General features: G+C 41.7%; 1 protein-coding gene across 2 annotated transcripts in view; it reads right to left on the bottom strand.

The window, feature by feature from the left end:
- Nucleotides 1–17,688, bottom strand: part of LOC108698796 (ATP-dependent RNA helicase TDRD9) — a 104,301-nt gene that overhangs the window by 16,052 nt on the left and 70,561 nt on the right. For both annotated transcript variants that reach the window (XM_041573090.1, XM_018230601.2), the window contains exons 21-25: nucleotides 17,101–17,214; nucleotides 15,593–15,700; nucleotides 14,538–14,638; nucleotides 5,342–5,509; nucleotides 4,629–4,740 (exon numbers count right to left, since the gene is read on the bottom strand). In XM_041573090.1, the coding sequence (XP_041429024.1) occupies nucleotides 4,629–4,740; nucleotides 5,342–5,509; nucleotides 14,538–14,638; nucleotides 15,593–15,700; nucleotides 17,101–17,214 (603 nt within the window). The remainder of the gene's footprint in view (nucleotides 1–4,628; nucleotides 4,741–5,341; nucleotides 5,510–14,537; nucleotides 14,639–15,592; nucleotides 15,701–17,100; nucleotides 17,215–17,688) is intronic.

The following is a 17,688-nucleotide window of genomic DNA, read 5'->3' as shown; positions in this document are numbered from 1 at the left end:
GTATGGAGAAAAAAGATAGAAAGTCTTTTCACCCATACTAAAATCAGCCTGGGTGGGACTTATTGCACTGACAGTTCGGGCCTACTAGAAAAGGATTTTCCGGTAACTATAAAATCCCTTTTTCTCTAGTCGGCCCTCCTGGCAGTGCAAACGTATGGGGACATTCAAAATCTGTCCCGTAAAAAACAAAACTGGGTGGGTATTTTGCTGATTATGTAATGTTTCTGGCAAGTTATGCAACTGCAGCCTGTAGAACTTTGCGGCCAAACATGGGACGATGCTGAAGCAAAAACATGTAACTGATAAAACTTGTTCTGGTGTAGCCAGATTCTGAAGGGCCCATGAAGCACTTTGTGCCCTTGTAGAATGAGCTGTGACTTGGAACGGCCGGTGTCTATTGTTGAGAGTGTAAAGGTGGCCATACATGGGCTTCACCGATCGCGATGTGGCCGAAAGTCGGCCAGATCTCGATCGGATGGGACAGAAAATCCCGTCGGATCGCGGCCGCATCTATTAGTTGATGCGGTCCCGCGATCCGACCGCCCGTTAAGGCATCGTTAGGATCCGATCGTTGGGCCCTAGGGCCCACGATCGGATCAGCCCGATATTGCCCACCTCAAGGTGGGCATATCGGAGGGAGATCCGCTCGTTTGGCGACATTGCCAAACAAACGGATCTCTCAGTGTATGGGGACCTTAAGCCTGATTAACTGTCTCTACAAGCCACCTAGCGATAGTCCTTTGGATACCGCTAAGCCTCTGGGTGATGGATCATAGGAGACTAGTAGTCTGTCTGTACACCTGAAGGCTGCTGTTCTCTTTTTGTAAATCCTGATTGCACTAACCACATCAAGTGTATGTAATTGTCTTTCCTTGTCATTAGCAGGGTTAGGACAAAAAGATGGAAGAATGATTTCTTGGTCGATATGAAATTGTTACAACCTTTGGTAGTGCGTAAAACTACCTTATCTTTGTGGAGGCTAAGCCATGGTTCTTTATGCGACAGTGCTGCCATTTCTGATACTCTTTTTGCTGAAGTAATAGCAATAAGGAAGGTGACTTTTAGAGTTAGCCATTTTAGGTCACATGAATGAAGAGGTTCAAAATGTGCCTTTTGCAGTATTGATAGCACTAGTGTCAAGTCCCAAGAGGGTGTCGGATTTCGGAAGGATGGCCTAATCCGTATTGCGCCTTGTAGGAACTGCTGAATATGGGGATGTTCTGCTCATTTGCTATGGAACAACACTGATAAGGCAGAGACTTGAGATTTTAGGGTGCTAGTCCTTGTGGAGAGGAATTCATTCACCACTTGTGTTGTACTGTGCTCCCATATGAGCCGTCTGAAGGAGCACCACTTGAGGAATGTTCGCCACACTTTATGGTAAGCTTTAGGATGTGGATGTTTTCCTAGCCTGCATGAAAACCCTCTTTGGGCCCATAACTGGGTCTCAAGAGCCAAGCTGTTAAAGAGCGTGGACAGATTTGGATGTCGAGCTGGTCCCTAGAGTAGTAAATCCGGTCGTAGTGAAAGTCTCCACGTTTTTTTATACGGACATGCTCACAAGATCTTTGTACTAAAGTCTGTTGGGCCAATTCGGTATGTTAAGTATCATTGTTACGCCCTCCTGTTTGATTTTGGCAAGAATCCTGGGGAGTATTGGCAGTGGTGGGAACGCATAGACTCTTTTGAAGTTCCAGGGGATTACCAGGGCATCTACACATGCCGTTCTGGGGTCTCTGGTCCTGGAACAGTAGCGTGGAACTTTGAAGTTGTGTCTGGATACTAACATGTTTATGTCTGGTGTTCCCCATTTGGTGGTTATTTTGGCAAAGATCTCGGGATGCAGACTCCATTCGCCTTGGTCGATTGTCTGGCAGCTGAAGAAGTCTGCCTCCCAATTTAGGACCCCTGGGATGTAAACTGCTGAAATTGATGGTACATGGTGTTCTGCCCAGGTTAGGATCTTTGTCGCTTCCTGCATGGCCATCATGCTACGGGTGCCTCCTTGCTTGTTCACATAAGCCACCGCTGTGGCATTGTCTGACTGAATTCTGACTGGTCTGGTTCGAAGGATGTTGGACCAGCTTTGAAGCGCTAGCACTATGCTCGAAGTTCTAGCACTTTGATGGGTAGGCGAGCTTCTTATAGGGACCACTGTCCTTGTAAGGTGTGGGTGTTGAACACTGCTCCCCACCGAAATGTGCTTGCGTCTGTTGTCACAATCTCCCAATTTTGTGGTGCCCAGCTTCTGCCCGAGATTAAATGTGCTCGGACTGTCCACCATGAGAGACTGGCTCTGGACTGTGATGTTATTGGGATGTTCTGTTGAAGATCCTGGTAATCTTTGTTCCAACTCTGAAGAAAATTGTGCTGTAGTGGTCATAGGTGGAATCTGGCATAGGGGATTGCCTCTATTGCCGCCACCATGAACCCCAATAGTTGAAGACATTCTCCTGCTGTTACTCTGGTCTTGCCCAGTAAGAGTTTTGTATTGGTGATTATGGTCTCGACTTTGTCCCGTCAGTTGTACTAACTGTTGTCTGGAGTCAAATAGGAGTCCCAGGAAACAGGTCTGTTGTGTAGGTAGCAGGGAGCTTTTGCGGTGGTTTATTTGCCACCCATGCTGTGTTAGTACATGTAAGGTTATTGCCGTGTCCGCATTTACTTGGACTTGTGACATTGCCTTGAGAAGGAGGTTGTCGAGGTATGGTAGTATGGGAATCCCCACAGTTCTCAAATGGGCTGCTATGGGTGCTAGGACTTTTGTAAACACTCGTGATACAGTGCAGAGTCCGAATGGGAGAGCTACAAATTGAAAATGTTGGTCTCTTATTGCAAATCGGAGGAAGGCTTGTGAGCTTGGATGTACTGGTACATGTAAGCAAGGGTCTTGTAAGTCGATTAAGGTCATTAAACAATTGGGTTCCATAAAGGCTATTGTTGACCTGATTGACTCCATTTTGAACTTTTGGCTGCTAATGAACAAATTTAGCTGTTTTAAGTTGAGTATGGGTCGGAATGTGCCCTCTTTTTTTGTCACCATCTTGAAAAAAGGCCATGCAGGCCTGAAATGTTGTTTGTTTGAGATTTGAGCCAGGAATCCAATAAAGGCTTTTATTATTTAACAAGATTTGGATGGTGCTGTATTTTGCTATTGATATATTCAGCCAGTTGGAGTGGACAACTCTGCACGTGCACCTGTTTGTCTAAGTACGGTCTGGGTGAGTGCTGACCAATTGTTCCAGTTTGTTTAAGTTATGTAGGCAACTTCAGTGTCTTGTACCTTTTGGGAGATTTCTGCTTTGAAACTGTTTGTTAGGGCCTTACTGTTGCTAATAAATATCCTAATATAGACTTTAAATGCATCCCAGGTAATTTCTAGGGGGATTTCCTTCTGGTTTGTCAGCAAAGATGACACTGTTTTTGAATATTTTCATTCTGTTGTGAGTGGTTTGCCCAATAGGGATTCAACCTCCAGATACGACCAGCAAGCATTGGTGAGATCAATAAAGTAAGAATTATGGGGGATTGATCAGAAATACCTCTAGTAATTATCTCTATGCTCTGGACATTTTATTCCATTCTTCATACCCCAGAGCTAAATGTATTCTGGACAGGTTATTGTATGTTATTTGTGAGTAACGTGTATTGATTTTCTGACTGGATTGCAGGCCCTCCATATGTTCACTAGTTTGTACATGGAGAGTGGTGATGGGAGAGTACATGGAGAGTGAGGGAGATCATTTCATGTAGGCTCCTCTGTGAAAGTGGGTGGTACATATATGTTTACCATGGTCATTTTTCTCCCCTTCAACACGCCATGAACAATTATATATTTGCCATTTCTATTGGAGATAATCGTTTCAATAATGAAGGGACAGGGTATACATACCAAGATAGATACTCCTAACTTGATACTAGAGAGTGATGCATGGAACCTATACAAGGCCACTATAGGTTTAATATTTTACTACCTACCAAGCAGATCACCTGTAACATTATAATCTGGGTTTGGTTCTACAAATAAAGTCAAAGACTCGTCTTTTAATAACATTCCCCAGACCCAGTACATTCCGTGACAAAAGTTTAACCATAGTCATGCTCGTTTAGTAAAGTAAATCATCTGTAAGTTGGTGGGGCATTGATAGAAAAACAGCATAACACCTTGACTCTACACACAGTAATAAACATTGTAGTAAAAAAAAAAAAAATTTACTCCCTTTAATTAACTTTAGTGAAAGCAAGAAGATATGTTCCATTACAGTTTCATTAACTCGTATTAAAGTAAACATTTCTGTCCCTTGATTTTGACTGTAAAATCTGGTAACCTTACCCTAAAAGTGAATCCAGACAAAACAGTTATCTGATAACAATCATTTGAAAGTGTCACCCTATATAGAGTAGTAATGTGCTGTTTGACCATGAGCAGATTTTCTGTATTGTTACCCTGATCTAGTTAGTATTGACATTTTGCCCTGCTGAATCAAATGGAATAATTCTGAAAAGTGGGGCACGGTGTACGAAAATGTAATGGTGACTTGAGGACAGCTTATGTGGGGGAAAGGTAGAACACAGACAAGGGTGAATATGAAAACCACTAAATTGTACTGGAAAGCATTTGAACTTACCTCAGTGACAGTTACAGATAATATAAGGCCATTCAATGTCTCTAATGCTTTTTCCATTGACTGGGACACATGTATTGATTCAAATGTCTGTGTTTGGCAGTCCACATTTATTCTAAAGTAAAAATATTAATTACATAATTTAAGTATAGATAAATTACTAATAACTCTTCACGCAAATTAGGTTTTCTGCTATTAGGCTAAATACTTTGTGAAATTTTCAGTATTTGTTAGATTATTATAGATTTGGTATGCAATGGCACAATGCTGTGTGCCAAGAACGTGCAAGTGAAAGGATAGGCAACTGCAACCATTTTGTTCTTCACCCCTGGAGTTGCATAATGCCTAGGTGATACACACTCAAATGAGTGCCACTGCCCTAAAACTCTGTTAAAAAAACATTGTTGTCATTTGTCACAGTCTTACTTTGCAGTTAAGTGTAACTTTATTCATTAGCTGACTAAAGCATAGATAGCATGACTGTGAAATATGTTTGTGCAAATATTTTTTTTTATCTCCGTAATTGACCAACTTAGTCCCATTGCTAGTTGGAAGCTTCATGGAATGAATTTAGCCAAGTTCTGTAAACCTAGTTAAATTATTAATCAGGACACTGAGGTGGGACTCAAGCTGTCCTAAAACATATTGATGAACAATGATTTTCTACAAATCTTTCCTCCTCTTTTACTGGACAGAAATCTTCCACAATGTAATACCTTGATAGTTTCAAACTGGTGATGGTTTCATCAGCCTTCTCTATTTCTTCAGTGGGATGAGCATTCAGTGCAAGAGGTGTTTTTAACTGTGCCATCTTAAGTGCCAAGTACACTGCTGTAAGAGTGTTAAACCTTTCAGTTGGCTTCCGAGAAAACTCAACAAATGCTCTGATAAAGACAAAAAAAATGAATTTAATTAAGCAATACTTTGAAAATAATGTAAATACACCACTCTTACTGATGTACAAATATAAAGCACACAGAATGGACACATAGGCATTGTGGGCTGTTTCTCTCAGTAACTCCAATATAAATTGATCAGTGCCGGGCCAAGTCGGCCAGGCGCCCCAGGCAACCTGGCCGACTACGTTGCCCCCTTGCTGTATTGAAGAGCGCATGCGCAGATGACACGCGAATGCGCCGATGACACGCGAATGCGCCGATGACGCTACTGCGCCGATGACTCGCGAACATGCACAGAGGATGCGCGCATGCGCAGAGGACGCGCACACTCAGAAGAGGAGAAAAACTGCTGCCACAGCTTCTGGAACTAGGGGTAGGCGTCGGAAGAGGTACGTGCCTGGCGCCCTTCCACCTTTGCGCCCTAGGCACGTGCCTCTTCTGCCTACCCCTAGTTCCGGCCCTGAAATTGATTGACTTTACACCTGAGGTGGGGGTGTACACTGAGATAGAAGAAGCCTATTAAACCTCTCTCCCAGAGCGCAGTCACTTCTATAGTGTGGAAACTGATGGGATATAACCCTTGCATTATTTCTCTTGTACCCTCCATATACAGTTAGGCCCATAAATCTTTGGACAGAGACAACTTTTTTCTAATTTTGGTTCTGTACATTACCACAATGAATTTTAAATAAAACAACACAAATGCAGTTGAACTGCAGACTTTCAGCTTTAATTCAGTGGGATGAACAAAAAGATTACATACAAATCACTTCATTTCAGGGGCTCAAATTAAATTGGACAATTGACTTAAATTTCATTGGCAGGTGTGGGCAATTCCTTCGTTATTTCATTATCAATGAAGCAGATAAAACCCCTGGAGTTGATTTGAGGGGGGTGCTTGTATGTGGAAGATTTTGCTGTGAACAGACAACATGCTTGACAAAGAGCCGTGCTAGGCTCGAAACGTTGCTGTATATGTTGCCCTGCATGTGGAAATAAAGGCAATTTTACTAAAGTACGGAGTGCTGCCCTTTTGCTGTGTGACTAGTGGTTCCAGTGTGGAGGGACACTGTGGGACGTGCACCCGGAACAATAGGAGATTGGAAAACAAGTGAGTGCCCCTCTAACTCTACCTCTATAACAGACAACATGCTGTCAAAGGAGCTCTCCATGCAGGTGAAACAAGCCACCCTTGAGCTGCAAAAACAGAAAAAAAAACATTAAATAAATTGCTACAATATAAGGAGTGGCAAAATATACAGTTTGGTACATCCTGAGAAAGAAAGCACTGGTGAACTAAGCAACTCAAAAAGACCTCAACGTTCACGGAAGACAACAGTGGTGGATGATCATAAAATAATTCTCATGGTGAAGAGAAACCACTTCACAACAGTCAAACAAGTGAACACCACTCTCCAGGAGGTAGGCATATCTATATCCAAGTCTACCATAAAGAGAAGACTGCATGAAAGTAAATACAGAGGGTGCACTGCAAGGTGCAAGCCACTCATAAGCATCAAGAATAGAAAGGCTAGATTGGACTTGGCAAAAAAAAAACATCTAAAAAAGCCAGCACAGTTCTGGAAAAACATTCTTTGGACAGATAAAACCAAGATCAACCTCTACAAGAATGATGGCAAGAAAAAAGTATGGAGAAGACGTGGAACAGCTCATGATCCAAAGCATACCACATCATCTGTAAAATATGGCGGAGGCAATGTGATGGCTTGGATGTGCATGGCTGCCAGTGGCACTGGGACACTAGTGTTTATCCATGATGCGACACAGGACAGAAGCAGCCAAATGAATTCTGAGGGGTTCAGAGACATATTGTCTGCTCAAATCCAGCTAAATTTAGTCAAATTGTTTGGGAGGCATTACATATTACAGATATGACCCAAAACATTCATCCAAAGCAACTCAGAAGTTTATTAAGGCAAAGAAGTGGAATATTCTTGACTGGCCAAGTCAGTCATCTGATCTAAACCCAATTGAGCATGCAATTCACTTGGCCTGGCAGAGCATTCAAAAGGAGGAAACCTAGAATCTGGTGATGTCCATGAGTTCAAGACTTCAGGCTGTCATTGCCATCAAAGGGTTTTCATGCTTCAGTTCCTCCCATTTTTATGCAATCTTATTTTCAACCTACTGAATTAAAGCTGAAAGTCTGCAGTGGTAATGTACAGAACCAAAATTTGAAAAAAAAGTTGCCTCTGTCCAAAGATTTATGTAACTACTGTGGCTTAGAAAGAAGAGAGAGTGAAAACTGTACCAGTTTGCCAGAAGCAACCACAGGTGGATGGACGTGCCCAGTGTCTGATCCTGCGCATCTAAAAAGGCCGCCTGAAGAGGTAGAGAGTTCCTGGGCGTTCTGTACAAAAATGGCTCCCTGCGAGGGCACGTCTAGCGATGCAGGTATGTTCAGGAGGCATAAAGTAATTACCACAGCTTGACCCACCAGATCTTGCTGCTAGTGAAGTAGGCCTAGTCGAATTGGCTGGATTTCGAGCAAGTTGATCTGCAAGTTGTTTAGGTTCCATTATAACTGCGCTAACCTGCCCTCGAAAACAGCTTCCAAGCCGAAGAGGCTCGCATCTGTTGTCAGGATGCGCCAGCAGGGTTTCCCCAGACATTTTCTCTTGGTGAGGTGAGTGGTTTGTAACCACCAGAGAAGGGAGGTCTGTGTTTGTTGAGACAGCGGAATCTCTAGTAGTAAGGTTCCAAATGTTGAGTATGTTTCACTGGAGTTCCCTGAGGTGGAACTGGGCAAACGGTACTGCTTCTATGGTAGAGACCATGGCTCGCAGCACTTTCAGGCAGAATCTTGACATGTGCCGTGGCTTCTGAAGGAGAGTCCGTACTAGTTCTTGAAGATGAGTTACCTTGTCCAGAGGGAGAGAGATCCTCTGTCTGTGTGTTGAACCTCATGCCTAGAAAATTCATGGATTGACTGGGCACCAGAGAAGACTTGTTCAGATTCAGAACCCAGCCTAGTTCCCGTAGCTTGTCCATGGATATCTGTAGCGACCGTTGGGCCTCCTGAAGGGATGGCGCCTTGATTAATAGGTCGTCCAGGTAAGGGGTGATGGAGATACCTTCTTTGCGGATCTCTGCTATGGCTGCCGCCATGATTTTGGTTAAGACCCGGGGAGCCGATGTGAGGCAGAAAGGGAGGCTTGTGAACTGAAAATGGTGATTTTGGAAGGCAAAGCAAAAGTATTTCTGATGCGGAGGGAAAATGGGAACATGCAGGTAAGCGTCCTTTATGTCGAGGGACATAAGTAATTGCCCTGAAAACATCACTGCAATGACTGATTGCAGGGATTCCATTTTGAACCTCCACGGATGAATGAATTTGTTCAGTTCTTTGAGATTTAGGATGGGGCAAACTGACGCGTCCTTTTTTGGGGACTACGAAGATGTTTGAGTAGTATCCCTGGAAAAGCTCGCCCGGAGGTACGGGGGTGATTACTTCTGCAAGAAGGCTGGAAATTACTTCTTGGAAGGCTGTGCGCTTGGCTGACTCCTGTGGGAGTCTTGACATGAAGAACCGGTGTGGGGGGAGCGATAAAAACTCGAGTGATAACCTTGTGAATCCAGGAATCTTGGATGAGTGTGACCCATGAGTCAGCAAAAAGGTGCCGTCTCCCCCTATTGACATCAGACCTGGAAGGTCGGCGTCATGCTGAGGTAGTCTTGTCGGTGGTCTTTGAGGTGTGCTTCCGATTCTGCCAGGAAGGTCTTTTTTTGTTACCAAATCGCCCCCTATTTGTAAAGGATTGTCTTGGGGGAGATGATCTCAAAGTCTTGGTTTGAGAGCCACAAAAAAAATGTGCCCTTCTGAAAGGAAGGGTGTGCTTTTGGTTGGGGCAGTAGAGTGCTCTTACCTCCTGTGGCTCGACTTATGATCTTGTCAAGCTCAGGGCCAAAGAGCAGCTTCCCCTTGAAGGGGATGGAAGTCAGAGATTTCCTAGAGGAAAGGTCGGCCAACCATAATTTCATCCACAAGGACATGCGGGCCGCCGTTGCCAGCACTGATGATCTGCTGATCACTTGGGTTGCGTCTAGTGAAGCTTAGCAGATGTAGTCATTCACTTCCTTGATTTGGGAAGCCCATTGGGACAGTTCGTTACGAGGTGCTCCTCAACGCCATTGCAGAGGGAGTCGGACCAGGATTGGATAGCTTGGCTAACCCATGCCATAGCTAAGACCAGGGGAAGGGATGAGCTGGAACTGAGAATATGGAGTGCAGTAAGCTCTCTAATTTTTTGTCCATAGAGTCATTGAATGAACATCCATCAGGGACTGGTAAAGCTGTATTTTTGGAAAGTCGGGATGCAGGTGTGTCTAATGACGGAGAAGACAACCATTTTTCTGTAAGTTCAGTCAGGAATGGGTAAAGTTTTAAAAAGCGACGGTTAGTTTGGAACGGTCTCTCTGGTTTGTCCCATTTTTGCTGTATGATGTGATCAAGTTGAGAGTGAGGAGGGAACACCGGTGAAGACTTACTATGCAGTTTGAAAAGGGTTTTGGAAGACTTGGCTGAGGCCTCAGGCTCTTGGAGGTGAAGGGTTTCCAATACTGACAAGATCAATGAATCCACTTTAAGAGTGAATCCACATTAAGAGTGTCTCGGAACGATCGCGTTCTTCCCCAGAGTCCAGAGGGATGGGTGAAGGGTGCCTGGTAGGAGTATCACTCTCTTCCTCGAATGGGGAGGGAGCCTTGCGTTTTGAGGGTCTGTATTTTGGGTTGTCTAAGCGGGCAAGCAGCTTCTACAATGACTGGGCCAACTACAGTATCCCTGTTGCCAAGTGGGATTCCCACTCTGGAGTGGAATGCCGTCTTTGCGGAGAAGGTTCTCTGTTGAAGGCTGGAGGCTCCCCGAGTGGCCCGTTTCACCTGAGGTGGAGTAGACTCTGGGGGTTCTGTGCGCTGTTGTTGCAGCTTGACCTTAACACATACAGGTTCTTTATGCCCGGTATGTGTCAGAATCTGCTTCCCATGACACGGTTGCACATGGAGGGAGGGGGTAGGGGAGATCCTCTCTCACACTGTCTGCTGGCCAGCCTGGTCTCCTCCTGCAAGGAATGGATATGTCAGTGGAAACACTGGAGACAGGGCAATTACAGCCCGAAACATGTTGTGTATAGCAGCTTAAATAAATATTAATCACAAGCAGTTAATCTGCGTCAGAGTGCTCTCCTCTCTTCTACTGAAAGTTCAATTGTTTGGGATGTTCGGTACATCTATTCGGGAGGATTGATGCATTCATTCATCAGGTGCTAATTGGCAGAGCGCGGATTCCCTACTTCCACTAAAGGAATGGATATGTCAGTGGAAACACTGGAGACAGGTCCCACTTTGGGGGGTGTCAATGAGCTCTTTTACTCAGTGTAAACGTTCAAACTTCCCCAAGTGTCAGCACAAAAAGTGACTAGAATTTTTTTTAAGTCCTAACCTCCTGAGGACACAACTCAAACTGACCTAATCTCCACCAGCTGGGGGTATAGCCAGTGAATTAGGAGTCAGTTTTTTCCTATGGTTGTGTCCTGCCTCCTAGTGGTACTCGCTATACCCCACTGTCCCTGTGTCCCCCAAGATGACTGAGAAATTAGGGTTTAGAACAAACGTTTGACTTAGTTTGAACCTCCTTCAGTTTGAAACTCCACTTACAGAGCCCCCACTTAAAGAGCAAACACTTAAGGGCAGCTTAACACTAGAGCAAGCTCCGCTGGAGTCCCAGGGGTTCTATTTATACAGTCTGTTCAGGTGCACTAATCAGACCCCACCCACCTCAAACTAAGGGAAAACTAACTGCAAAGTAAAGCAGGTCGTGAGAAACTTGCTTAAGTACAATAGCACACCAAACTTTGCTATTTAGCACCCAAGACAGAAAAAAAACGCAAACCACAGTAGTTAAATATACAACCTTACTATAAAATAACTAAGTTAAAAAAAAAAAAAGTGCTAGACAAGATAACTGCCAAACAAGGTTGCTGAAGCAAATGGACAAACACACATAAGTCTAAGTTATATAAGAATTATTAAACACCAACTATAGTCTGGGCACATTTTAAGAGCAAAGCCAATTCACCATAATACCTATTGAATATATTGCGATTCTGGGGACATTATGTTCACCATAACGCCTCAGTGGTGTTTTCCTGCCTTTGGGTCAATTCCGTGTTTTCGTGGAAAACAGCAGACTGAACAAACAAAAATTGTGTAAGCCCAGTGGCGGAACTACCGGGGGTGCGACTGCTCCTGTGCCCACACCCCCTTAGGGCCCGCAGGATATGCAGTCAGGCAGGATGCAAATCATCAAAACACCAAAGTTATTTTTTGTTAGCTGAGGAACAGTGCCAGAGCGGAGAGTGAATAAGTGCTACATAAAGCAAGCCTAACCTTGCCCCCGGAACATAAATCATATGCTGTACAAACTCATCTCAGTCCTCTTTAATGGTTAATTTCTGTAAACAGTAGCTGGCAGAGTGCGCAATGTGTGGGAGGATTGAACTGCATTAGTGCCAGTAGTTCTCATCTCGCATGTGCGCTGTATTGCTAGAAGTGCACTATCTTGCCGGCTGGCAGGAGATTGTATTGTTGCTGGCTATGGATATACGTTACCAGAGGCAAGGTTAGGACTTGAAATTTATTCACATTCTAGTTAAGAACATACATATGTGAAGAGACCAGGGCACAAAAAAATGGAAAGCTTTGTCAAAAGATTCAAAAACGTGAAATTGCATTCTGAAGAAAAGGGGCATAATGATAAAAGGGGTATTGAAGAACAGGAAAAGTTAGAACAAAAATAAAAAGATATAAAGAAATTTAAAGAAATGCTGGGTAAAAAGAAAAAACAAATACAGTTAAGCCCATAAATCTTTGGACAGAGGCAACTTCTTTTCTAATTTTGGTTCTGTACATTACCACAATGAAGTTTAAATAAAACTCAGATGCAGATGAACTGCAGACTTTCAGCTTTAATTCAGTGGGTTGAACAAAAAGATGTGAGGAACTAAAGCCTTTTTTTTAACACAATCACTTCATTTTAAGGGCTCAAAGTAATTGTACAAATTAAAAAACTGGAAATAAAATGTGCATTTCTAACACTTGGTTGAACCCCCTTTGCTGGCAATGACTTGAACTCATGGACATCACCAGATTCTGGATTTCCTCCTTTTTAATGCTCTGCCAGGCCTTTATTGCAGCTGCTTTCAGTTGCCGTTTGTGGGCCTTTCTGTCCGACATTTAGCCTTCAACAAGTGAATTGCATGCTCAATTGGGTTCAGATCAGGTGACTGACTTGCCATTCAAGGATATTCCACTTCTTTGCTTTAATAAACTCCCGGGTTTCACTGTTTGTTTTGGGTCATTATGAAACAACTCCTAATAAATTTGAATGCATTTAGTTGGACCTGAGCAGACAGTATGTCTCTGAACAACTCAGAATTCATTCAGCTGCTTCTGTCCTGTGTCACATCATGGATAAACACTAGTGATGCAGTGCCACTGGCAGCCATGCAAGCCCAAGCCATAACACTGCCTCCATGTTTTATAGATGATGTGGTATGCTTTGGATCATGAGCTGTTCCACGCCTTCTCCATACTTTTTTCTTGCCATCATTCTGGTAGAGGTTGACCTTGGTTTCATCTGTCCAAAGAATGTTTTTCCAGAACTGTACTTGATTTTTTAAATGTTTTTTTAGCAAAGTTTTCTAGCCTGTTTATGAGTGGTTTGCACCTTGGAGTGCACCCTCTGTATTTACTTTAATGCAGTCTTATCTTTATGGTAGACTGAGTGTTGGTCACTTGTTTGGCTGTTGTGAAGATGTTTCTCTTTGCCATGGAAATGATTCTGCGATCATCCACCACTGTGGATCTTCCATCTTCCGTGGACATCCAGGTCTTTTTGCTAGCTGAGTTCACCAGTGCTTTCTTTCTTTCTCAGGATGTACCAAACTGTAGATTTTGCCTCTCCTAATATTGTTGTAATTTCTTAAGGAAGGCTTATTTCACCTGCTTGGAGAGCTCCTTTGACCACATGCTCTCTGTTCACAGCAAAATCTTCCACATACAAGCACCCCCCCTCTCAAATCAACTCCAGGGCTTTTATCTGCTTCATTGATAATTAAATAATGAAGGGATTGCCCACAAAATAGCCTTTAAGTCAATTGTCCAATTTCTTTTGAACCCCTGAAATAAAGTGATTGTGTTAAAAAAAGGCTTTAGTTCCTCACATTTTTATGCAATCTTTTTGTTCAACCCACTGAATTAAAGCTGAAAGTCTGCAGTTCAACTGCATCTGAGTGGTTTTATTTGAAATTCATTGTGATAATGTGCAGAACCAAAATTAGAAAAAAGTTGTCTCTGTCCAAAGATTTATGGGCCTAACTGTAGTAGAGAAAGGCAGAGATGTATAAGAAAATAAAACGGAAAGCAAACCAAAGCAGGAATGAAAACATAAGGTTAGTAGTATGATGCTTTTACATATGTTATACTTCTATATACACTTATAATGTAAACCTTTGCCTGGGTAACATGTTTATAGCAATGTGCCTGTTTGTGGTGACATGATGGTGGAACTGCACCTTCATTTCCTAGTAATTTGACTGCATTGTACTGACAGACCTGCAAGAAGGAGGTCCATTTCGCGTCAGCGGTTTGAATGAAAGTGTTGGTGGGTGAGGCTTATTAAAGCAGTGGGTGGGGCTTATGATGGGGGCCTGGGTGCACATCCTGCACCCGCTTGGTAGTAGTTATGCCACTGTATAAGTCGTAACTGTCAAGTAAAGTGTTAATCATCAGGAGTGTTAGTTTGATATGATTATAACCCCTGTGCCAGCACTCTCCCCCCCCAAGTGATTCAGCTTTTCCCTCAAGGTCTGCTGTGCTGCTACACACTTAACATTATAAAAAAAAAAATTAACTGCTGGCAAAGAAAGGACAATAGGAAAATAACTATTTACATTTGTTGCATTGTATAGTAAGAATTTTTAGTTCAACTTACCTTGAGCCATCAAATAAAATTGATTTCACTTGCCCACACTGTCTGAAGAGAGACTGTATTTCCTTATAGTACAAAAATCCATAATTTGGGACATTCTTAAGCTGCAAAAAGTTTATAAAGAATCACTGCAACTCCATAAACAGTAGATTGCATATAAAACATTTCTAAAATTCCCATAAACAATATATTCATTTTGAAACTGTATATTTACAAAAATTGTTCCTTTTTTCTTATAGACAGTACTGTACATCACTTACTGAATTATGCAAACTTTTTCCTTCAAAAATGTATTAACTTTTAAAAACACACATTTTCTAATTAGTTATAACCAAAGCAAAGCAGAACACTCACATGCCCATTACATCAGCCTAGGAGCACCCTCAAAAATGCCTGGGTGCTAAACTATGCTATAGTTTATACAGGAGCAGTGGCCAGCAACATGTTTGATCTCGTTGGTGTCCACTATAAAGGGCAATCAATTGGAAAATGTAACCATGGAAAGCAAATTGCAGGTAAAACTTACCCTAAAGAAACACATAAAGTGTTAATGAACAAGGTGAAAGATGAGTGTAGGGATGGGCAGACCAGGGATGACTGTTCCTGGCCTGATAGATATCTAATTAAACACAGATAGTCAGGGCAGGCGAAAGTTAAATGCACTAATCTGCTCAAGAAAGCCCAGATGACTACAAGAAGCTTGTGTGTGGGCAGCTTAACTGGAAATGCAGGAATTGTTTCCGGTAACCACAGAAAGAAATGGGTGCCATTTCCAAGTTAACATTAGGAAGACCACAGAAGACATTTAGCATATTTATATGATACAGAAGTAGTAGTGGGTGTTTCACGGAACTTTTTTTTTTCATTTACAGGAATGAATTAGAAACAGCAAATATACTTCACCAGTATCTAAAATGGCAAAAACAATGTTAGCTCTTAAGCTATAAGCATTTAATCACATAGGTAGTACATTAATACATCTTTACCCACCAAACAGGGATCTGTTCAGGAAGTAAAAAACAGGTAGCAATCAGCTGACTTGGAAGGTCTAAACTTACCACAACAGTGGTTCTGGGGTCTTTTGCAGCCAGGTCACGTACAGCAGTTCTTTCATCAGCTTGCCCAAAAGTGAAATAATTTGGATAAAAAGCACCAGCCATAACAACCTTGAAAATATATATAATTTATTTTTTTAATATGTTCTTAAATAAACAATTAGGGCAGTACTGGAATTATAAAAAAAAAGAACAGGATGTCAAATAGACTCCTCTACGTCACTCTACTGCTTCAGGATATATTAAAAAATGACTTTTTACATTATCTAGTGGACACGTCGAAAGTTAATACATTTGGCACTTATGATTCCAAATGTTCTATTTAAACTAAGAAACCTCATAAAAACAGGACAAGAGCTGATGGCAGAAGTTAAATGGATAACAACCTCCAACTGGTTATCACTCTGCCCCTACAGCAACTGAACAGAATGCATTTTTGTTATATGTATTTACCTCCTTTTAATAGAGGACCAAATGGACATTAACCAAGAAATATGGAACTATTAAAAATTTACAAAAAAACACCTGATAGGCATAAAAACTCAAGATGCCAAAATACGGTAAATAATGGCAATGTCAAACAACACTGAAGTTATTAGTCCTTCCTCCTGAATACAGAAAAATACTAAATATTTTAATCACTCTATGTAGAATTAACCATGAGCAGTCATCAACACTAGAACAGTTAATTTTTTTTTGCTCTCCTTTTCTCATATTATTCTTCCTTTCAAATCTAACTTTACCTTTCAAATCTAATTATCATTTATGCTGTATAAGAATTAACTTGCAGATACTGCCTCAATGTGCTTTTTTTGTGTAAGAAAATCAGGACTAATTAATTTTACAAAATTAATTTAGTGTTCACTATTAATGTTTTTGCAACTTTTGTAGTTATTTGCAATATTATTCTGCAGCTCCCAGGCTTAGAATTTACACTGCGTTTACTTAACCTAGCAAAATAGCAGCAGAATAGAACATATCAAGAACAATATAAACCAAAATAGGCCTCAGTAGGGAGTAAAGCTTCACATTCAGGAAGATTTTTTCAGTTGCACGCAGGAAAGAAGCCAAATATAAGTGCTAATACATTACATTTTTTGTTAACTGTTTAATATGCAACCTACTAAACATTATATTAAAGGCAGAATTATACCTCACCATAAAATCTTTGAATGTGGCACCACTAGAATAAGGGATTCAATGGAAATAAATTATTAGGATAAAAATGCCTAATACTATAAAGCACAGTATCTAACGGAGAAATATTAAAGCAACTCAATTCTTGAGAATACTTTCTTTTATAGTCTTATCTCCACTAGCTACTGTATATCATAACCTGGATGAATGAAAACCTTCATAATACTTTTAAAGTCTTTTGCCATAGAACTACCTTAAAAGATTATGGGACTGTCCACTAATAGCTTCAATAATGTATATATTATTATAAAATACAAATATGAAAGTGTTTTAGAAGTTATGGTAAGATTTTCTTCTTTGAAATTATACTATACCTGAAGAATAAACCGTTGTTTAAAATTGTAATCCGGATCTCTGGCTGGCTTCTGCGTAACATGCATATTAAAGTGAGCAATTCTTTTTTTCAATTCTTCGCACAAAGCAGACACCTTTGAAAAAAAAATTGTGACATAAAAAGGTGGGCACAGGGCAACATAATAGGATTTGTTACTCACAGTTAAATCAATTTCTCTGTGGTAGAAAGGTGGACACAGGGAACGTATGGGGTTAAGCTCCATCCTCCAGGACACTTGATGCAAATTCAAAAAGGGGTTGTGCCAACCCACTCCGGCTTTACCGCCATACCTTGATTCTTATGTCAGTTTGTACCAAAGTCTGTACACTTAGAACCTGAATAACTTATAGATAACCATAAGGCAGAACATAGAACAAGAATGAATCCCCAGCACAGCCCTGAGCCATGAACAAAAACAACTATATACAGGGCGGAAAGCCGTGTCCCCCTTTCTACAACAGTGAAATGGATTTAACGGTGAGTAACAAAAATCCTATTATCTCTGCTGTGTAAAGTGGACACAGGGAATGTATGGGGACTTAAAGCAGCCCCAGAATCAGTAGGGTGG

Source organism: Xenopus laevis, chromosome 8L, assembly GCF_017654675.1.
Source record: "Xenopus laevis strain J_2021 chromosome 8L, Xenopus_laevis_v10.1, whole genome shotgun sequence".
In the NCBI taxonomy this organism is placed as follows: Eukaryota; Metazoa; Chordata; class Amphibia; order Anura; family Pipidae; genus Xenopus; species Xenopus laevis.
The sequence above is the reverse complement of the archived record's forward strand: the minus strand, read 5'-3'. Positions and strand labels throughout refer to the sequence as shown.